At 45.0% G+C, this 23,487-nt stretch overlaps 1 protein-coding gene across 2 annotated transcripts in view; it reads right to left on the minus strand.

Moving 5' to 3' along the window:
• Positions 1–392: 392 nt before the first annotated feature.
• The window catches only part of mfsd14ba (major facilitator superfamily domain containing 14Ba), a 30,545-nt gene continuing 7,450 nt past the window's right edge, over positions 393–23,487 (minus strand). The window contains exons 2-12 of one of the 2 annotated variants that reach the window (XM_080510521.1): positions 14,027–14,119; positions 13,284–13,346; positions 12,448–12,575; positions 12,248–12,362; positions 9,817–10,035; positions 8,129–8,242; positions 4,785–4,856; positions 4,143–4,255; positions 3,180–3,277; positions 2,933–3,096; positions 393–682 (exon numbers count right to left, since the gene is read on the minus strand). In XM_080510521.1, coding sequence (XP_080366647.1) covers positions 410–682; positions 2,933–3,096; positions 3,180–3,277; positions 4,143–4,255; positions 4,785–4,856; positions 8,129–8,242; positions 9,817–10,035; positions 12,248–12,362; positions 12,448–12,575; positions 13,284–13,346; positions 14,027–14,119 — 1,452 coding nt within the window. In that variant the 3' untranslated portion in view covers positions 393–409. Of the gene's footprint in view, positions 683–2,932; positions 3,097–3,179; positions 3,278–4,142; positions 4,256–4,784; positions 4,857–8,128; positions 8,243–9,816; positions 10,036–12,247; positions 12,363–12,447; positions 12,576–13,283; positions 13,347–14,026; positions 14,123–23,487 lie in introns of both variants that reach the window. The other variant, XM_080510520.1, reaches the window with a different exon arrangement.

The following is a 23,487-nucleotide window of genomic DNA, read 5'->3' on the forward strand; positions in this document are numbered from 1 at the left end:
GATAATCCTCCCGCACGCCTCCCGGACCAGCGTCCTCTTCCTCTCCTTAAAACTAAAGACGTCGTTGGTCCCTCTTCCCGTCAGTCCAAGTCCTCCTTGGTCTTGCCTTGGATTTTGGCCAATGAGACATTCATCCTCCTCTGTCCAATAACATGACAGCACCCTCCTTGCTCCCACCCCCTTTTCAAGACATCACAGCTCTCAGGTGTGAAATGATGCATTAGCCCTGCCCCTTGGTGGAGAGACCCAGTGACTGGAGCATGTGGCTGCCATCACCGTCCTCTGACCATTAAAGTACACTTAGTCCCGCCCTGAGGCAAAGAAACACTCTCCCCGTCCGGTTCACCTCACAAAAAAGTCACACTCGTCACCAAATGAGCGCTACCCCTGTGGTGCGTTCACCTGTCCATCAAACGATGCTGTCCTGCAGCAGAGGCTCGAAGTCCTCATCACTGGCAGGGGGTGGGCCGTCCTCCTCGCCGCCCGGCAGGGGCGTGTTGATGTGCACACCCGCCAGCGAGGACATGGACTCCTTGCCGTCAGGACGGGGCTTGTCGCTGAGAGACAGCTGGGAGGAGGAGGAGGAGCAGGCGCTCTTCTCGGGGATGAAGAGCGCCACCAGGAAGGCCACGACGACGGTGCACGCCCCCAGCAGGAAGGGGGGGCCGGGGATGAGCGCCCGCTGGAGGGGAGAGAGGAGCACACATGTTTACCTCCCATCATGTTGACAAGTACTGCTAGAATGTTTTTATCTCAATTCAGACACTTCAATGAGAGCACAACTACAATTCTGTATCTCTAGTCCAACCAGGGTTTGAGCCCCTCCCAGAACCTGTCCTTTTCTCTTTGTCTCTCCTCTATCCTCACCCCATCCAGAATAGCAGAAAGCTGCCACCTCTAAGCCTGGTTCTGCAGGTGTCTTCCTGTTCCAGGGAGTCTATCCTTGTCGCCAATGTGTCGCTCATGTGGATTTGTTGTTTCTCTCTGTTCAAAGCCCCTAGAAATGACTGCGTTGTATATGATGCTATATAAATAAAAATTAATTGAATTGGCTCAAGACATATTCCTACATAGTCAAAACACGTTTGTATTCAAGCAAAGATGTGCAAAAAAGTAGTTCTATGTTACAGTTCTCTTGCACCTTGAAGCCTCGTTTCCACCATGTAGTATGTGCCAGTCGAGTACAGTATGGTACAGTGTTGTACAGTACGGTACAGTTCAGGTTTTCGTGTGTGTTTCCAATAACCAAGGTTGTGGATAGCACTGAAAGTATCGTATCCACCCGCTAGTCCATTTTTGTTTAAGCCCTCCGTTGAGGTACAATGTGGTACGGTGCACTGTATAGTAGTACTGTACAGTACTGTATAGTACAGTGTGGTACTGCACAGTGCGGTACAGTGCAGTACTGTACAGTTTGATACGGTGCAGTTCTGTACAGTGTGGTACCGTACAGTGTGGTACAGTGCAGTACTGTACAGTGTGGTACCGTACAGTGTGGTACAGTGCAGTACTGTACAGTGTGGCCCCGTACAGTGTGGTACAGTGCAGTACTGTACAGTGTGGCACCGTACAGTGTGGTACAGTGCAGTACTGTACAGTGTGGTACCGTACAGTGTGGTACAGTGCAGTACTGTACAGTGTGGCCCCGTACAGTGTGGTACAGTGCAGTACTGTATAGTGTGGCACCGTACAGAGTGGTACGGTGCAGTTCTGTACGGTGCAGTACTGTACAGTGTGGTACGGTGCAGAACTGTACAGTGTGGCACCGTACAGAGTGGTACGGTGCAGTTCTGTACGGTGCAGTACTGTACAGAGTGGTACGGTGCAGTACTGTACAGTGTGGTATGGTGTAGTTCTGTACAGTGTGGTACCGTACAGAGTGGTACGGTGCAGTACTGTACAGTGTGGCACCGTACAGTGTGGTACAGTGCAGTACTGTACAGTGTGGCACCGTACAGTGTGGTACAGTGCAGTACTGTACAGTGTGGCACCGTACAGAGTGGTACGGTGCAGTTCTGTACGGTGCAGTACTGTACAGAGTGGTACGGTGCAGTTCTGTACGGTGCAGTACTGTACAGTGTGGTACGGTGCAGAACTGTACAGTGTGGCACCGTACAGAGTGGTACGGTGCAGTTCTGTACGGTGCAGTACTGTACGGTACAGTTCAGGTTTTTGTGTGTGTTTCCAATAACCAAGGTTGTGGATAGTACTGAAAGTATCGTATCCACCCGCTAGCATTTTTTGTAAGCCCTCCGTTGAGGTAGCGAGCACATCAGTATGATTCCATGAGGAGGACCTACAACGCAGCTGTCTGCTGATTGGTCAGTGACGTCACTCTGGACAAGCTACAATAAACCCTCATGTTGTTCTCATCCATTGGTTTGCGCTCACTGGTATTTTTGAAATGTTGGTGCTATACTGCCCCCTGGTGTTCAGACGAGGTACAGATGCTAAAATTATGAAAAAACAAATGGTATAAGGATTTTAGTAATGTTCTTTCTTTACTGCTTGAGGCGCGCGCGCACACACACACACACACACACACACACACACACACACACACACACACACACACACACACACACACACACACACACACACACACACACACACACACACACACACACACACACACACACACACACACACACATTTTACTGAAATTGTTTGGATTGTGTGTAATAAATCTGAAAATGTATGAAAGATATTCACTTTTACATTGTGTTGGAATTTTTTGAGATGTACCTGTACGTTTCTATAAACACTTAAACATTTATTAACACTAAGTTGAGGTAAATGGAAATGAGGTTTGGCGAGCCTCATTTTAATGAGTGTTCGTTTTAATTGCTACCATTTATGACGCACGTTGATGTGGAAATAGTAGAAGTCATTGTCAGTTGAGGTAGTTGGGACAGAATGAAGCGGTGTGTACCTCCGTGGGGCTCTGCAGAGGGATGGGGTCGATGTTGTAGTCGCCCTGGATGGGGTTCATGGTGTTGAGCTCCACGTTGAAGAGGAAGAAGATGAATCCGTACAGAGCGGGGCCCAGACCATTACACAGGCCCCGGATCCCTGTGATCATGCCCTGCACCACCCCTACATCAAAGACAACAGCTCAGCACAGAGTGGAGGAGGTGGAGGAAAGAGGAGGGCGGAGGAGAGTGGTGGTTCATTCTCACCTTGTTTGTCAGGGTCAGCAGACTGTGACACCAGAGCGGACACTGCGGGGAAGGTGATGGAGGACATTGCTGCTACAGCACCAGCTGCCCACATCATCCTGACACGCATGCACGCACACGCACACACACACACACGCACATACACACACACACACACACACACACACACCAAATTTGTAAAAATGAAATGGAACTAATCAAAATACCAGCAATCTAACATAAAAAGCAGGAGGTGTATTCAGATCATTGCGTCCTCTGTTTTCTGCTGTTGTGCACGCGGCTTTGTGAAGTGTACAAATAATAGAGGACATCATTTTTAATTAAATTAACTACTGATCCAAATGTGACCACTCAAGGCAGCACTCCTTCCAGTAAAAGAGGTCATCACAGAGGTACTGTGTAAATATTCACATATGACATGAAAGCTAAATATTATTGAAAATAATAAAAAAACTCATGACAGATAAAGCTTATATTTGACTATTTTATGTCTTCATGTGAAGTTTTCTACTTTTTCTAACGAAATGAGCCAAAACACAGTGTGGATGAAGAAAAGATAAGATAACCCTTTAATAATCTCACAGATGGAGAAATCTACATTGTCACAGCAGCAGCAAAGCAGGATAGGAGAATAAACAACCGTAATAACAACAACAACAATAGTTAAAGGGAATAATTGAAACAAAACTCTGACAAAGGGTTCAAATTGTTCAAGCACTATTGCTGAGCCTGAATAAAAATGTGAATGGAAATGCTTGAGATTATTTGATCTGTGAACCAAATAGCATTTGGTGCAAAATGTACATCAAATAAGAACATGTTTAGTTTGTTTGCATGAAAACAAAGGAGAAATGTGGGGCAGTCTATATCCAAACATTTTAAAATAAAAAAATCTAATCTTCCTGGATAAAGTAAACTGAAACAACGAGGCTGAGGTGAAGAATGCTTGTGGTTTGAACTCACCACGGCTCTGATCCAAAGCCGTACCAGGCCAGCTGAAGGATCTGGAAGCCCAAACCCAGCAGAACGGTGTTTTTATTACCCAGAGTCCTCATCAGCAGCGTGAGGAAGAGCGTCTGAGGATGGAGAGAAACCTTAAGTCTGCACCACTGCATCAAATTAAAAGCATTATCAATGAGTTCAGCCTGTGTGCAGCTCACATCCTGCTGCAGAAGAACAAACTTCATCACGTCACAGATTTATCAGAATACGCTACAAACTATAAGAAACTTGGTTATATCTTGATGTAGAAGGTGTATTTAATCAGAAGCCAGTACTTGGTTAGAACAATCACAGCTGCAAGTGGTTTTGATAAGTATCTATGAGCTGCCACATCTTGCCTCTGGGAGTTTTGACCTTTCGTCAAGTGAAAACCGCTCCAGCTCCTTCAAGTTTGATGGGTTGTGCTTGTGACCAGCAATCTTTCAATTAAATCTATCAAAATTACTGATTGATTGCTTGATTGCTTGCTTGATTGATTGATTGACCACAGCTTCTCAATTGAAACTGGGAGCAGTGTCTCAGTCCCTGCTGCTACTGTTACTGTGGGGATCCTGTTGTTGGGGTTAGGCACTGAAGAACCATGAATAGTGTGAGGTGTTTCACCTGAGCCACGATGGACAGAATTCCCACCACTCCAATGAACACAGCGATGGTGGTGGAGGAGAAGTTTATGACCTGCAGGGGGAGACAGAGTGTCTTCAGCCATTTTCATCCATTGAAGCAGCAGGTGTTCTTATTTCAGCTTCAATTGTGTGACAGACTTTGAGTTGCATCTTGTTTGTATAAAAAGTGCAGTTTTGTCCTCAACTTCTGAAATATGTTGTTTTATAGAAATGAAGTGTCTTTATTTTTAATAATCGTGAATATTTAGACTGGTTTTTCTCTCCTGGTGACTCCATGACAACACAGTCAGAGCGAAACAGAACACAGAAATTAACACCGAGCTGCTAAAGGATCAAAGAAGTTTGTGTTCACAGGTCTTCTTCAGGTGCGAACAACAGAAAACTGGTTTTTTTATGAGAGTTTTTTATTTTATTAGAGTTTCTCTATAATGTATTAGCTGTTTCTGTATTCGACTGTACTTTGAATATCTAAAGCAGGGGTCAGCAACCTCAAAGAGCCATTTGGCCCCGTTTCCCATTGAACCCAACACCCAAAGAGCTACAAACATTTTATTTTGACAGTCCCACAGGCAGACCATGCCAGGAGGACACTACACATCAGTCTTTTATTTTGACAGTCCCACAGGCAGACCATGCCAGGAGGACACTACACATCAGTCTTTTATTTTGACAGTCCCACAGACAGACCATGCCAGGAGGACACTACACATCAGTCTTTTATTTTGACAGTCCCACAGACAGACCATGCCAGGAGGACACTACACATCAGTCTTTTATTTTGACAGTCCCACAGGCAGACCATGCCAGGAGGACACTACACATCAGTCTTTTATTTTGACAGTCCCACAGGCAGACCATTCCAGGAGGACACTACACATCAGTCTTTTATTTTGACAGTCCCACAGGCAGACCATTCCAGGAGGACACTACACATCAGTCTTTTATTTTGACAGTCCCACAGGCAGACCATGCCAGGAGGACACTACACATCAGTCTTTTATTTTGACAGTCCCACAGGCAGACCATGCCAGGAGGACACTACACATCAGTCTTTTATTTTGACAGTCCCACAGGCAGACCATGCCAGGAGGACACTACACGTCAGTCTTTTATTTTGACAGTCCCACAGGCAGACCATGCCAGGAGGACACTACACATCAGTCTTTTATTTTGACAGTCCCACAGGCAGACCATGCCAGGAGGACACTACACATCAGTATTTTATTTTGACAGTCCCACAGGAAGACCATGCCAGGAGGACACTACACATCAGTCTTTTATTTTGACAGTCCCACAGGAAGACCATGCCAGGAGGACACTACACACAAAACCTTCTTCACTGCTGGTTGACAACTTACAACTAATAAACTAAACTACATGAACTAAGCAACAAAAACACAACACAACACAATTATTAGCAACACTACAAACCTAACATAACCCTCAATAATTACATTTAAAACACGACAAACAGAAACTCCCATAATGCATTGCAGCTATCGGCTCCTTTATTGTTACACATTATTAAAATGGAAGATAAATGTGGGAGATGTGGATTGTTAGAACCATGAGTGTGATGGTGTGTCTTTACTGTCCTGTAGTTGTTGTGTAATTCACTAGAATGTTCCGTCACTCTCAACAAGTCTGGAATGAACCTCCTGGAACTGTCGGCGCTCCACAGCGCAGCAGTTTTACTGTGAAAGGTACAGGAAGCTCCCAGCTTCAGATACCAGTTGAGCCGCTGTCATGACCTGCAGCCGCAATTCTATATTGTTCATGCCATTATTGTTGTAATGACGTTACATCACTGCGTCGTTCACGACCCTACATTTTACCACTCTTTGTAGCGGGACTGCGCTCTGGGTGGCCTTGCCTCCTTACGTCCCTCCAGGATGAAGTGCAGTGGGACGGAGGCTCAAGGAGCCGCAGTGGAGGGACCAAAGAGCCGCATGGCTCCGGAGCCGCGGGTTGCCGACCCCTGGGCTAAAAGGAATCAAGCTAAATTATGTAAACATGTTATTATAACGTCATCACATTATAATAACATGTTATGGTCACTTGATCATTAACATTAAAGCTTTTGTCTTTGGTGCTTCATAAATAAGGATGTACTGTAAAAAGTATGTATGGACTGTATCCTGCCATATATTTATTGATAAAGTAAAAAAAAAATCTCTTAATTTCCTATAAGCAGCCATTTTTAAGAATATATCATAGAGGATGATTATGATCATCATATGTGAATCATTTTCATCTTCACAATATATTTATATTATATATAAATCTTTATACGAATTACAACATTCCTGCAGATGCTCATGACATTAAATCAAGTTTGGTGACAAAAAAGCTGTGAGATCCTGAACAAACAAGACATTTTGGCAAATTTGATAAATGATAGTAACATTTTAGCCTTGTGGCCACATGGTGGCGCAGTGGTGAGTAGAGTTGGGTGGAATCCACATTTTGATATGTTAAAACTTCCCCATGTATTCCTGCTATACCAGAACTACGTAATTAGAAGGCACTTAAGGCCCACACTGTTTCCTCATTCAAACATAAGTCTCTCTTTACAGCAATATAAGTTGTGGCGAAATAAGGTGAAACATTTTACTGTATAACACATTATTTTTTTGTTAGATGACGTGTCCATTGCTCAAAATAATCTAACTTTAGTTTATGAAGCGAGATGACAGAGCCCCTCTTCTTTACTCACAAGTGAGTGAATTGACCTGGATATGAAAAGTATGTAAAACCAAATAATATAACGGTAGCTTCTACAGATCTAAGATGGGGGAGATAAATAAATAAAACAGCAGCAGCGGTGCGCATGTAGTCAGTTGCATATGCACTGCACTGCTCCATTCATGAGACTGTGGCTTGACGTCTATTTGCCTGTACAAATGGATGTTGGTTTACTGTGATGAGTTACTAGTTTGCAATTCAGCTTGATTTTTTGTGTAGTAAAGTCTTCCGTTACCAGCTGTGTGAAAAGGTCACAGCAACATTACGGTGGAGGCCCAGGGCGCACTCTGTTTTCTGCCTTTGGAGCTGAAATGCATTTCTAAATGATTTTTCTTAACGAGTTGCCATTCCTGAAACGTCTCTGAGCACAGCAGCAAGATTGTCTGCTGTTCGGCTTTCAGGGCAATAAGTTGTCGGGAGGCATTTAGATTCAAGTTTCCCCTCAGGTGTAACGGTGTGATCGGTCAGCGGCATAAATGGTGTCACGATTAAAGACAGAACAACTGTCTTTAATCTCTTTTCAAACTTTATGATATAAATCTAGCTGTTTTGGGAAAGTGTTTCTGTCCAGTGTCTCACCTGTCTCAGGTAGAGGAAGAAGCTGGAGTACTGGCCGGCCTCGGGCAGGTAGGACAGGAACACGGTGATACAGATCAGCAGGACCGTCGAGTCCTGACCCACTTTCCTCAGAGACTGCACACACACACACACACACACACACACACACACACACACACACACACACACACACACACACACACACACACACACACACACACACACACACACACACACACACACACATGAAGAACACACACACATACATCTGGGTTTGTTGTGAAAGCACCATGTCAGTCACATGGTTTCAATCACCCAATCACACGCGTGGGACAGAAGCTTGTTGCTTTCTATCCTCACCAGTGATTCTGTGTGACTTGGGGACTCAAGTGAATTTGTTTGAATATGATTGATGTGACTTGGTTGTTCGACTGTTAGCATTAGCCACCATGCTAGCTGTCATGCTAGCATGGTGATGCCAACATGACGACTCATAACTGTCTGTCCATTGATTTGGTTTTTATCCTTCATTTCATACACCAATAGGCAAATGATTAGCATGCTAGTTCTAACATGCTACCATTTTGGAAACTCGTCAAGACTGATTCTAAAGATTTGAGACATTGTTAATGTATATGTGGACATGCTAGCATATCTTTTCTCAATATAATTTGCCACGTTCCCCTACTCGTAGGGAAACATGGACCATTGGGCTTTTGGTTGATGTTGGTTGTTCTGAGCTAAATTGTTCATTTGAACCTCTGGTTGAAATTGGAATTTTCCACTTGGACAAATGCTGGCACTTGTGTAAATACTTGGTTTATTATTTTGTTCACTTTATTTAAACTTAAACTGAATTTGTGGTTAATTGTCTTGTTTACTGTTCCTGTCCTCCAGCAGGTCAACCAAGACTTGTTGTGGTTGTCTCTTGTAATAACTCCTTAACTACCTGGTAACCTGGTATCAACTCATACATGCTGCACTCTGCACAGTATTGAGGTGATGTCTGCGGGCTCTTCGCAGTGGCTTTCTGTGTCAGCACTTTGTTTCCAGGCTTTAATGTGTGCTGTAACTTTATAATTCATTCACATTCTTCATGTTATGACATGAAGAATTATGCAACACAATCTGTTGGCCTGGGAGACGCTGCCAACAGGAATGACAAAGCTGATGTTTATTGTAATGAAAATTTAATAATTGTACTCTAATAACTGATTAATCTCAGTGAATTGAGTTTTACTAGGAAATTCTACTAACGGTTGCTTATTAGCTATGTGACCTTCACCTTCCAATTTAAGTTCTGAGAGACAACTTGACAACAAAAAAAGTACTTTTAGTTTTCTCCTTTGAGATGCACATAATGTGGTCCTAACTGCTTATTTAGTCTTGGTGTAGCATTTTTGAAGGGGACCGACAAGTAGATCTCCCATTTTGCAATAATGTCCACATTAATTCTTTAAATTCATCACCTCAATAGCAAATGAGCCCAGAATTGTGTGTTTTTTTTTTTTTTTTAGGACAAACCATGAAACTGATTCCACTATCCACCAAAAATGTGCATTCTTTGAATATAGAGAGCTGCATGTTACACAAAATGTCCAGGTTAAATATACCTGAATGATAACGCTGATGTTTTAACCCTAAGTGTGGCCAACTCTTCATAAAGCAGATGATTAAAGGTCTGCTCCAGACGATTGAGGGTGACTGACCGTGAAGGGGTCAGCCTGCTCCCAGGAGATGGGGGCGCCCCACGTGTTGAGCCTCATCTTATCAGGCAGAGACTCCGGCACGGCCAGCAGGATGAAGCAGATATCGGCCAGGGCGATGAGCGTGGCCACGAGGACCACCAGGTTGTCCCCGTACCAGGCGGACAGGTATGCCCCGATGGCAGGGCTGGTCACCAGGCTGGCTGCGAAGGTGGCCGACACCTGGAGGGAGGTCCACACGTGTCAGCCAAGCAACACATCCATCCATTTATCCAATTCATCTTTGTGTATTAATCACAATTTGCTCTTTTCTTTTGATTTCAAACAGAAGCTATTTGAACTTGCACAGCATGGAAATAGAGCTCAAAGTTGATGTATCGCTACACTAAATGGGAAATGGACTTCCATCAGGTACTTCAGTTGGGTGTCTCCCAGCTTCGGCACGCCTCAATCTAATGTTGTCATCATCGAGCTTGTAGAAAAGCCCAATAACGAGCCCTTATTGCATTCAGATGTGTTGCAATTGGGAGAGATCTAAAACATGCAGGACGGTGGCCCACCAGGTCCGGAACTGATGACCCCTACTGTGGCGCAAAGCACTTCACACCCACCAATGGAGGCTGCTACCACCCAAAGTGTTCAATCCATCCATTGGAAGCTATTTGGGGTTCAGTGTCTTGCCCGTGGACACTTCAACATGTGGACTGGGCAGATGAGGAATAGAACCTGAAAACTTCAGACTGAAAAATGACCACTCTGCCAACCAAGCCACAGTCACCCCAAACATTCTACACAGTTCTACATACACACTTGACAATTCCATGTTGAATACTGCCGCATTTTGAATTGACGTCAGAAACTTTTAAAAGTAAAGACAGTTTCCTTTTTATCCCCGACATCTGTTTATGAAGATCAGCAGATTGTTCTCGGATTTTTGTGTGATAAATGATTGAAGCTCTCAATGTTTCCTCTTGGTAAACTGGAGCCTGCAGGTTGTGGTTTAACATGTTACTGTAAGATGAAAATCTCCTCAGCGTTAACATGCCATTCAAAACTGATGGAGCCTCTCCAGAAATGGAAGCTGCCCACACTGTGGGCACTAATGTAACCTCATACAATAGGCATTAATGTAACCTCTAATGGTGTGTTTCCACCGCACAAAAAGTGCAGGACGGAACGGAGCGTTACGGAGCGGTACAGCAAAGCATGACCGGAGCCAAATCCAGTACCCGTTTCCACTGCAGAAAGGAGCTTAAAAAGTAGGCGGGGCTTAGAGCTCTGCAGATATGTGACATTACAACAGTTGTCTCAGCCAGGTGGAAGATCTGGATCTTATTTATCCTCTGTTGTTTACATCCTCCACTTTGTGGTAACCTGGTTTGTTAACTTTTATTTTTTGCAGCCACAGAGCTGCAGTTGCAACTTCCGTGTTGGTCCTGAGAAAGCAAACGCTCCGGTGACTTGCTCAGGTGACTTGCCCCGGCTGGCTGCGCTGCACTGGGACACGGGAGCCCTTAGCTTTCTGCTCAATCACCGGAGCAGCCACTCCGGTGTTGACCGCGCTGCTGGAAAGGTGGAGGCTGCTCCGAGCATCTGTCTTTGCATCGCGTCCGCGATCCGTCCCCGCACCGCACCTTTTGCCTGACCACCGGAGAGGCAAAGAGCCACCTCAACCTCTGCACCTGAGCAGAGATCTCGGATGCGATGCAAAGGTAGACCGCGGATGCGATGCTGCCAACAGAAAGCTTGGATGCGATGCAAAGTCCCGAAGACCCGGTCTCTCCCTGCCTCACGTCTGCTCTTTCACGAACAACACGAAAGTTGAGCAGCAAAGAAAATAATTTAAAAAAAAATCTGACCACGCTAACAGCAGAGGATTCATAGAGACGAAACGGGGTCCATTCCCGCACTTTTTGTGCGGTGGAAACGGGGCTTAACTGACTTTACAGAGGTGTGTGCTGATGGATGTTTGTTCTTCTCTTCATTCCTACATAAGAGCGTGGGATCGTCTTCATACTGACGTTTCCTGAACAGTGAACTCTGGGCACCAACTGTCTGTTGTGTTTTTCAGTCCAAGCAGCTAATGTTTTCTATGAAATGGTAAAACGTCTCAGGTTGTGCAATATATTCTTCACAATCTATTGGGGATCAAATACAATTTTATGTATGTAGGCGTAAATTACCTACTTAAGTTCTTCATTTTGAGGTTGTAGAACATCAGTGCATATTGAGAATTTTATGGCAACATTTGTTGGACCTTAATGAGAACTGATTCTTAACATGACTTCATCTTAGCCCTGAAAACCAAACGCGTTCTGCAGCTCTACACGGTAAGTGGAACCCTTTCAGGTTTTGGGCCTCATCAATGGGAGAAATGTCAAACTGCTTTTTTTCATTCAAGTAGTTCCCTCTGGAAGGTAAAGGGATTTCCTACCAGTCCGTAGGCTGTACTTCTTTCTCTTTCATTCGTCACATCAGCGACGTAGGCGAAGATAACAGAGAAGGTGACGGAGAAGGCTCCGGACATGGAGATCATAGCGAAGTACCACCTGAAGGACGAGAGGAAACCCCTGAGCTCAGAACAAACAAGCACAGTTGTCAGTGTGTGTTGATGTGCAGAGGTCAGTGGCATACCAGGGGCTGAGCCTCATCAGCGGGATGGGAGCGCAGGTGAAGAAGACGGTGACCAGCAGGAAGGAGCGCCGGCCCCACACGTCCGACAAGGCTCCAATCAGAGGAGCCGACATGAAGGACAGCAGGCCCTGAAGGAGTAGGACAACAGGCTGACTGGGGGGGGGTGGGGGGGGGCTCACACACCATGCAGGAACTTGACTTGACGCATACAGTCTGACTTTTGTAGTTCAAATCATAGTTTTTTATCTTCTTGCCACATGTTTGGAGATTAGTTACATTGCTTTCTGTGTGTTCGAGTACTTGAGTTAGTTTAACAGACTCTTGGGGTTTTAATCACATTTTTCCAAGAAAAACATCCAACTTTGTGTTAAACTTGGCCTCAATGATTACAATCTGGGGTCTCCAATGCTGTTTTGGTGATTTTAACCCTCACAAGTCTTTGGCTTGTTTTAAAAAATTCAGTGGAAACTTTTTTAAATAAAAGGGAAGTTTAAATTTTATCTCAACATCTCAAAATTCCCGAGCGACGATGATAGAATGCCGAGTGGAAACTGCTCCAAATGCTTTCACTTCTTTTGTGGAACATAAAATCATTTTGCTTGAAACCATGAGCTTCAGGAGCGATGACTGAAGCTCCTGAACACAACATACTTTTGGGTGAATTGTGCTAAATATTATTTTACACAATGATCTGGCCTCCACCAAGAAATGTGAACAAACTAGCCAGTGAAGGATTTTGAATACGGCATTTGTCTCTCAAGCTATGGTTGTACAACAGTAAACTGGATCATTAGTTTGTAATACAAGGTATTAAAGGGAAGGATAAAGTTTCATACTTTCACACCCTGAATCAGTCCGTTCATCAGGAATGTGTGTTGAGGAAAAGTTTCATGTAAAACCTGCAGGAAGAGAGAAACAACTTGATCAAAGTTCTCAAAACTACACATGACAATTTCAAGACAAATATATAGTTTAACAGGGACAATGGTATGACAGTGTGCAACAAGGAATTCACAAATGACCAAATCGGTTCAAGTTGCTGGTTTGACTTCAATGCTAACAATATAGCCACAAGCTAAGGTCAAGGTGATTCCCACTGTTGCATTTAAACTTCGCATAATTGTCTACAATGAGACTGAGCAACAGTAGAAACAGAATGACAATGTGATTCATTGCAAATAATTACACTGCTCCCCAAATAATCAGATTAACTTTTTAAATCCAGTCACACTAATATACATGTAGATCAGGGGTGGGCCATCCTGGTCCTGGAGGGCCGCAGTCCTGCACGTTTTAGATGTTTCCCTACTCAAACACACCTGTTATGATGATGAGGCTCTGCAGAAAGCTTGACAAGGTTGACTAATTGCTGTATTGATGTGAGGAGACGTCTAAAACCTGCAGGGCTGCGGCCCTCGAGGACCAGGATTACCCACCCCTGCTCTAGAATGTATCTTTCTCCTACAAATGTGGATTTAGTTGAGTTCACAAAACCCTTCTTCTCTGGAGTGAACAGATGGAGATGGATGGTTAAACCTTGGTTTACAGTGATACGGTATAAAGCCTGTCCTGTTCTTACTGTGAGCATTGGCGTGGTGAGCAAACCCCAGGCGAAGAACTCCAGGAAGATCACCACCACTGCATGGTACACACTGGGCCTGCCAATGCCCTGCTGCTGGAACGAAAACACACACACACACAAACACACACACACACACGCGCGCACACGCACATGCACACACACACACTTTACCATCACAATGTACCTTCTGTGACTGACCACAAGTTTACTACTGAGTCAACAGTCATGATGTTTATTTTCCACTTGTATAATTGATAATATAAGTCATTATTAAATTCCTGATTTGGTGTTTTTTCATTTAAATTTCTGAGCTTGGCTTCAGGCCTGCTTTTGTTTGTTGAAGTAATTTAGACGGGCTCCTCTCTTGTTTCTTGACGGGTACTTCTGACCTTCAGACTGGTTTCAGCTGGCGCTCAAGCTGATTTCACACTGGGGGATTTTCTGAGCATGCATTGATTTCTAATTGTTTGTAAACTGGCTGACAACTGTTGGCAGGATTTAGATTTCTTAATTTGCTTTGACTCAAAACTGATAACTCCTCACACCTAGTTTCCAACTCTTACTGCTTACTCAGCGATTCCTAGCTGAGCGTCAGGATGCTTGAAACATTGTCTGTGCTGGTTTCCAGGGATACTTGGAGTTGACCCTCTTCAATTCTGGTTTCTAACCCTTATTTGCGCCAATTTCTTGAACTCTGTTCCGGTTTCTGAATCTCCATTTTGATTTCTAAACCGTTGTTCTGGTTTCCGACCCTTTTGGTTTTGTTTCTGGCCTTTTATTTAGGCTGGTTTCTGACCCTTGCACTGGATTCAGACTGTTGGAGGGAGGTGAGTAAGGGCTGATCACCCTTTTCCCTATGGGAGGCAGGTGTGTGTGTGTGTGTGTGTGTGTGTGTGTGTGTGTGTGTGTGTGTGTGTGTGTGTGTGTGTGTGTGTGTGTGTGTGTGTGTGTGTGTGTGTGTGTGTGTGTGGCTTTTCAGTCTGATTACTATGTATTGTTTGGAATTGAGTTTTCTTTCTTTGGCTGTATTCATTCAGGGCTCTATCCAGATTCCACCTGGGTTTTGGACTCCGACTGTTGTTAGATATGTGTGCCTGTATTCTGTCACATGACAACTTTGTAACTTTCGACAATAGAAATTGACAATGAATTACATCATTCTCTCCAAAAAATGGGTGTCAGAAATCTGGGCGTGGCCATTTCTCCATTTTATTGATGTTGCACAATCAGAGGGAACTACTGCTTAATCTCACATCAGTGTGAGGAGAATATCAGACTTTGTGCATGCTCCCATAGCTGTTGGTTGTGGCTCCTCTCGGTGTGGACGGCCCCCCCAAGGGTGGTGTTTTCTCTCCTGGATCATCAGTGCCTTGCCATTCTTACACCATTCTTATGTCACTCTTATATCAGTTTTATATTCTGTTATGGGCAGTTGGGGTTGGTGTGTGGATGGGTTGGTGGGTGTGTGGGTGGGTGTATGCATGCGCGTGATCTATTTTATTTTTTCTCTTTTATGTGAAGCACTGTGTTGCACGTATGTATGAAAAGTGCTCTATAAATAAAGTTTGATTTGATTTGATTTGATGGATGAGTGAAAATCTTCAAAGAATATTGAGTAGAAATGGAACCTGTCATGGGTATAACTTTGCTTTGTATGGGTGATGTTTCAGCACAATTAAAAGTCTATTTTTTGCTTGTTATCTGTCAAATTATCCATTTGATTCATAAAGTGGCAGAAGAGATCATGAAAAGGTGGCCAGGCAACATAGACGATCATATCGCTGTTACAGGACTATGAAATCAACCCTTTGTTGAGCAAAGTGGCACTCTGGCTGATTAACCTGCACTAGAATCCAAACGAGAGCACCCAACATGTCGTGAGCACCCGCCAACTGACACACATACTCAGGATTTAGGAGATGAAATGGACCACTTTCTATCTTTAGGCTGAGTAAATGCAGATCCAAAGCACTTTGAGAGTGACTTAATCATTACAGCTGGTTTGGACTACTGATGTCAGCAGATAAGATTCACAAAATCATAGGAGTATTTTTTTTTCTTTTTTAAATATATTCCAATTAAAGTAGTGGAATCACATATTTTGCATTTCCGACCCTCGATATGCCTGTATCTGTATGTATGTAGAGGCATGTGAGGTGTTTGTGCAGAGTTCCTGACCAGAGTGAGCTATTCATAAATAATACTTTGATGAGGCAACTTCAGACGGACCGTGCTTGCCCCTGACAACTGGACAACACCATTGTATCATACGGAGCCTCAGCTTTTCACAAGGTATGACTAAACCAGTGTTCGGCAACCTTTAATGTGCAAAGAGCCATTGGTCTCATTTCCCACAGAACACACCACCGAGGAGCTACACACCTCTGCGTGTACACACATAGCCCCCCACAATGTCAACATAATAATATGGCAACCAATGTCAAAGAAGTACACTCAAGATAAAGCTTACACTTTACACTAGCCATGCACAACGGCCTTTTATTTTTGACACTCACACCAACAAGGACACCATGGCAGGATGACATTCCACACAAATCCTTCTTCACTCCTGGTTGCCAACTTCCATCCATCCATTTTCCGCCGCGGTTGGGTCGCAGAGGCAGCAGTCTGAGCAGAGTTGCCCAGACTTCCCTCACCCCAGACACTTCCTCCAGCTCTTCCAGTGGCACCCCAAGGCGTTCCCAGGCCAGCCGAGAGACATAGTCCCTTCAGCGTGTCTGAGGTCTGCCACAAGGCCTCTTTCCGGAGGAACATGCCCGGATCACCTCCCTGGGGAGGCATTCGGGGAGCATCCGAAACAGATGCCCAAGCCACCTCAGCTGGCTCCTCTCGATGTGGAGGAGCAGCGGCTTTACTCCGAATTCCTCCCTGGTGACTGAGCTCCTCCCCCTATCTCTAAGGGTGACTGAGCTCCTTACCCTATCTCTAAGGGTGACTGAGCTCCTCCCCCTATCTCTAAGGGTGACTGAGCTCCTCACCCTATCTCTAAGGGTGACTGAGCTCCTCACCCTATCTCTAAGGGTACGCCCAGCCACCCTACGGAGGAAGCTCATGTATCCGGGATCTCGTTCTTTCGGTCATGACCCATAGTTCATGACCATAGGTGAGGGTAGGAATGAAGATCTACCGGTATATCGAGAGCTTCGCTTTTTGGCTCAGCTCCTTCTTCACCACGACGGACCGATACAACGTCCGCATAACTGCAGACGCTGCACCGATCCGCCTGTCGATCTCACGCTCCATCTTTCCCCCACTCGTGAACAAGACTCCGAGATACTTGAACTCCTCCACCCGTGACAAGGGCACTCCACCGACCTGGAGGGGGCAAGACACCTTTTTCCCGTTGAGAACAATGGCCTCGGATTTACCGGTGCTGATCGTCATCCCAGCTGCTTCACACTCGGCTGAGAACCACGCCAGTGCACGCTGAAGGTCTAAGCTTGATGGAGCCAACAGAACCACATAATCTGCAAATAGCAGAGATGAGATCCTTTGGCCCTGGCTGTGCCTAGAGATTCTGTCCATGTATGTGATGAACAGAATCGGTGACAAAGGACAGCCCTGCCGGAGGCCAACGTTCACTGGGAACAGGTCCGACTTACTGCCGGCAATGCGAACCAAACTCCTGCTCCGGGAATACAAGGACGGAACAGCCCTTAACAAAGGGCCCCAAACTCCATGCTCCTGGAGCACCCTCCACAGGACTTGGATCCGAGGTTCGACGAACGGCCGGACCCTCCTATCCAGTACCCTGGAATAGACTTTCCCGGGTAGGCTGAGGAGTGTGATCCCTCTGTAGTTGGAACACATCCTCTGATCCCCCTTCTTGAATAGAGGGACCACCACCCCGGTCTGCCAGTCCAGAGGTACTGTCCCCGCCCGCCACACAATGTTGCAGAGACAAGTCAGCCACGACAGTCCCTGCACATCCAGAGACTTTAGGAACTCTGGGCGAATCTCATCCACTCCCGGTGCCTTACCACCGAGGAGCTTCACAACAACCTCGGTGACTTCAGCTTGGGAAATGGACGAGTCCACCTCTGAGAACCCAGTCTCTGCTTCCTCAATGGAAGACGTGGTGGTGGGATTGAGGAGGTCCTCGAAGTATTCCTTCCACCGCCCAACAATATCCCCAGTTGAGGTCAACAGCTCCCCACTTCCACTGTAAACAGTGTTGGTGGAGAACTGCTTCCCCCGCCTAAGGCGCCGGACGGTTTGCCAGAATTTCCTCCTCCATGGCCTCTTCGAACTCCTGGTGGTGGGAGTTGAAAACTGCGCGGACCGAGGGCTTGGCCATGTGTTCCCAGCAGACCCTCATAACACGTTTGGGCCTGCCGAGTCTATCCGGCCTCCTCCTGGTCCAGCGCATCCAACTCACCACCAGGTGGTGATCAGTTGACAGCTCTGCCCCTCTCTTTACCCGAGTGTCCAAGACACGCAGCCGGAGATCAGATGACACGACCACAAAGTCTATCATTGACCTCCGGCCTAGGGTGTCCTGGTGCCACGTGCACTTATGGACACCCCTGTGCTCCAACATGGTGTTCGTTATGGACAAGCTGTGGCACAGAAGTCCAATAACAGAACACCGCTCGGGTTCAGATCGGGGAGGCCGTTCCTCCCAATCACCCACGCAACAAAAACACAACACAGCACAACCATTATCAACACCACAAACCTAATATATTTGCCAAATAATTACATTTAAAACATGACAAATACAAACTCACATAATGCATTGCAGCTATCAGCACTGTGATTACTGCGCATTATTAAAATGGTGGATATATGCGGGAGATGTGGGATTTTTAGAATCACGATTCTGAGTTGTGTGGCTTTCAATGTCATTTAGTTGTTGTGTAAGTCACTATAATTAGGTGTCACTTTCAACATGCCCTCAATTAACCCTCCTGTATTTGTCGGCGCTCCACGGCACAGTGGCCTTCCTGTGTCAAAGATACAGGAAGCTTCCGGCTTCAGACACCCGTTGAGCCGTGGCTGCCCGAAGCTGCCAAAGCCCCTGGCTCTGAAACCACATCCACAAATGAAGACTCTTCAGCTAAGGAGACTACAGACCTGGAGTATCTGCCACCACTGCAAACAGCAAAAGCAGGATTTTGGCACAGATAGACTCAAGTACAGCCGACCTAAACACAAAGATGACTCCGGAAAGAAGTGGCGAAACATGAGGACCGTCTGAGCGAGTTGGAGTCCAGCCGGAGTGTAGACTCAGACAAGATGGCCAACACTGGCAACACGCAATGCTAAAAGCGGAAATCACTTTACTCCACCCGAGTGGAAGAAATTGAAAGGGGACAGTGTTGATTTAGTGCATCAGCTTGGGATAAAAGTCATGTGGGGGACAGTGGCCGACTGTCAGCACTGCTAAACAGGAGCTGTTGGGCATCAACTCCAGCATATCGCGACGCCCAACAGGCTGCCGAGGGAGGCCCTCCCAGAGTCAACCATGATCACATTTCACTACCTATGAGAATGGGATGAGGTCTTCTGTACAGTGGTCCGTTTGACCCTGCAAGAGAATAGTGAGCATTTTGCCACACTCCACTGTGGCAATGGCGAAAAAGAAAACAGCCTCGCCGAAGCCAACCGCCTACTCCGGAGCTATATATCAGGTTTTTTGGTGTGAGATTCCACGCAGGGCTCCGCATCACTGACTTGACTGGTCAGGAGAGGTGGTTTGAAGATCCAGCAGTGGAATATATACATTATGTATGACAATTTATTTTTTTTATGTATATATATATATATATATATATATATATATATATGTACCGTAAATTCTGGACTATAAGCCGCTACTTTTCCCCCACACTTTGAACACTGCGGCTTTTACTACGGTGCGCTAATACATGTTTGGTTTTTTTTTCGTGGCGAAAAAGATTTTGCCTAGTAACAGTAGACCAATCAAATGAATGAGTAGTTCACAGAGGTCCAATGAAATTGTTTGATCAATCAAGTGCACTTTATTATTACAAATCAGTCAATTGTACTCCCCCTCATCAACATGGAAAATAATGAAGAAAAGCATGTGATGCGGCTTTTAAGTTAAAGGCGATCAATCTGGCAGTTGAAGAAGGAAATCGAGCTGCAGCACGTAATCTTGGCGTGTCAAAACATCCACCATCACCAACGGGTTTGGAAAGGACAGACTGCTGGTGATGAAGAGGATGGCGTGCTGCGTGATGAAGAGGATGGACTGCTGGTGATGAAGAGGATGGACTGCTGGTGATGAAGAGGATGGACTGCTGGTGATGAAGAGGATGGACTGCTGGTGATGAAGAGGATGGACTGCTGGTGATGAAGATGACGTGCGTTCAGGTGACGGTGACAACGAAGAGGCTGAAGTGAGGACGAGACCCTGAGGCTGTTTAATTGGGACACTGAATTAGAGACTTTGATGGTTTCAGTGCAGGAGGAAGATGAAGACCATCATGGACTTTTCCTGGTAGGCTGCAGTAGACGCTAGATATTTCTACCAGTCGTTATGGAGATATCTCCTAGTAGAATGTTGTTCATGCACTGTTCAGTAAAAAGGCATAAGAACGTAATTTGTGTGTCACCGATACCTCCGTATATTTACAGGCACTACTGTTCGAAACAATCTGCAATATGTACGGTATTTGTTTATGTTACCATGCTGATTAAAGTCAAAGTTAAAAAATCCTCCGTGTAATATCTTTCTGTGTAAATATCTCATATTATCAGGGGCGTGGTTATGGCGCTGAACTGAGCACACGTCTTTTTGTGAGCTCCTGGCGATTTTCAAGTCAAATCCTGTAAACTTTCCTTTTACTGCATAAACAGTGATAACTTTTTTTTGCGGTGACCTAATACTGCATACCCGCGACAGCATGCCGAGGAGAAACAACTCGAAAGCCCACTTTTCTCAATCTGAAGAAGGCGACGTTCCAGATGCTAGCAACCCAGCTAACCCGGAGTGTGCTGCGGGTCCCGGGCCTCGTGAGGACCATGTGGTCACTGGAGCACCCCAGAACGCGGACGTCATTCAGATACTTGACGGGATCAGAAAGGACTTTTCCACAAAGATTGACGTGGTCCTGAAAGCGATTCAAGATGTTAAGAGAGACGTGCAGGACTTCTCGACGCACATGGATGAGGCGGAAGCGCGTATCAGCACCGTAGAGGACGCGGTTAACTCAGAGAAAGGCTGATGCTCGAGCTAAACAAGTGACTCTCCGCACAAACAAACTTGACGAGCTCGAAAACCGCTCTCGCCGTTCCAACCTGCGGATAATTAACATGCCTGAGAAGATGGAGGGGAGTGACGCGGTAGCTTTCCTGGAGAAGAGGCTCCCCGAGGTGCTGGGACCAGCGACATTCCTGAATCCTCCTCTCATTGAAACAGCGCACAGGTGACCTGGCCGGACGCAACCGAATCGATCAACCACTCCGAGAGTCATCACCGTGAAGTTTTTAAACTTCCAGGATAAAGTCCGAGTGATGCGAGCTTCCAGAGCCAGAGGCAAAGTTATCCACACCGGTCAAGAGATCATGTTCTTCCCGGATCTTTCGGCGGAGCTCCACCGACGCAGGAGGGGTTTTGACCGGGCAAAACAACATCTGAGATCCATGAACATTTGATACGGAATAATCTACCCAGCCAAGCTACGAGTGACGTTCGATGGACGATCACGTGAGTTTGAAACCCCAGCAGAAGCTGACAAATTCATACAAGGGTTACAGAACACGGAGGACTCGCAGTCTAATTACAATGGAATGCTGAATCCTATATTATCCACCTGAAACTGCTATAGTTTCATATTACTGGCGTTACGGGCCAGTTACACACATTTGAAATGATTGTGAGTTTTCTTTTCTTCTGAGGAGAGTTCTGTTTTGTTTACATCATTTTGTCATTCCATCTCCCTCCTCAGATGTAAACGCGTTTTTCATTTACTTTTTATACTGAGACTGACACACAACCTGTAAGTGAGCTTTCATTGCAATACTTTGAAAGTGATTATTAAGCATACTGTCTGCTTTGCCGGAAGAGATTTAAGCCACAAGAAAGACTATGAAGCACATTTCATATATACTTGTTTATGTAGATCATATTTTTTTTTGCCAGGGGACACAATGGTCCTCTGAGATCTGTTTGGTTTAACTGCTCCCTTGTTCGCATTGGATCAGTTATTGTACTTATCTGCACCCCAAGTTCGGATGGGCTGTCTTGTTCTGGTTGACAGCTAAAGGGGTTTGTTCATCACAAAGTTTAAGTGTTTTTGTTTTTGTTTTGTTTATTTCCACATCTTGTGATGTTTCATTGGTACTCTCCCAAAATGATACTCAGAGATACTCTTCAGGTTCACAAACAACTAAAAGATGATGCTATGCTGTACAATCTGGCATATAATTAAGACTAGATGACTGCAAATAAAACATTTAAATTCACTTCTTGGAATGTTAGCGGGATGGTAAAGTTGACTAAATTAAAACAGGTGATTACCAGGCTTAAACAACTCCAATCTTCAATAGTGTTCATCCAGGAGACTCATTTGCTCAAAGAGGACTTGGTGAAAGTACATAGGAGATGACCAGGCAAAGTAGTAGCTTCCTGTTTCCCTTCTCGTTCAAGAGGGCTTATGGTGTTAATTCACAATGCGGTGCCTTTTCAAATAAACAATACTATTTATGATAAAAGTGGTAGATTTGTGGTGGTTCAAGGAACTCTCCTGAGAGAAAATATTAATTTGGTTAATGTGTATGGCCCCAACGATGAGAACCCTTCATTTTTTGAGAATATATTTCTGTTGCTGGCCACACTCCCTGGTAAGATAACGTTGGCAGGTGACTTAAATTGTGTATTAGACCCGAAACTGGATCGATCGACAGGGATAGATGCATCCCATCCCCAATCCAGGAAAAAAATTCAACAATACATTAAAGACCTAAACCTCTGTGATCCTTGGAGGACTCAAAACCCAAATAAAAGGGAATTCTCCTGCTACTCTGCAGTATTTAAAACACACTCCAGAATAGATTATTTTTTAATTTCCTCATCTCTGCTACCTAGTATATCTAATTGTGTATATGATAGTATTGTTTTATCTGATCATGCCCCAACATCACTTCTCTACAACAACGGTGGAGTGTATGACAATCAGCCAGTTGGCGACTACATCCTAAATGGCCACACGATTCCGACTTTATACAATTTGTAGGAGATCATATTGAGCTCTACTTCTCTATTAATACAAAGCAAACTTCTGCAGCCATTAGATGGGAAGCTGTTAAAGCATATATCACAGGACAAATGATCAGCTTCACCAGCTCTAAATTTAACAAATTCAAACAAAATATGAGTGAATTAGACTCTAAAATTAGAGAATTGGAGAGAGAAGGTAGCATAGATGATTTGACACAAAAGAAAAAGGAATTACAGATCCTAAAAGCAA

The sequence above is a fragment of the Blennius ocellaris genome, assembly GCF_963422515.1.
Source record: "Blennius ocellaris genome assembly, chromosome: 15".
In the NCBI taxonomy this organism is placed as follows: Eukaryota; Metazoa; Chordata; class Actinopteri; order Blenniiformes; family Blenniidae; genus Blennius; species Blennius ocellaris.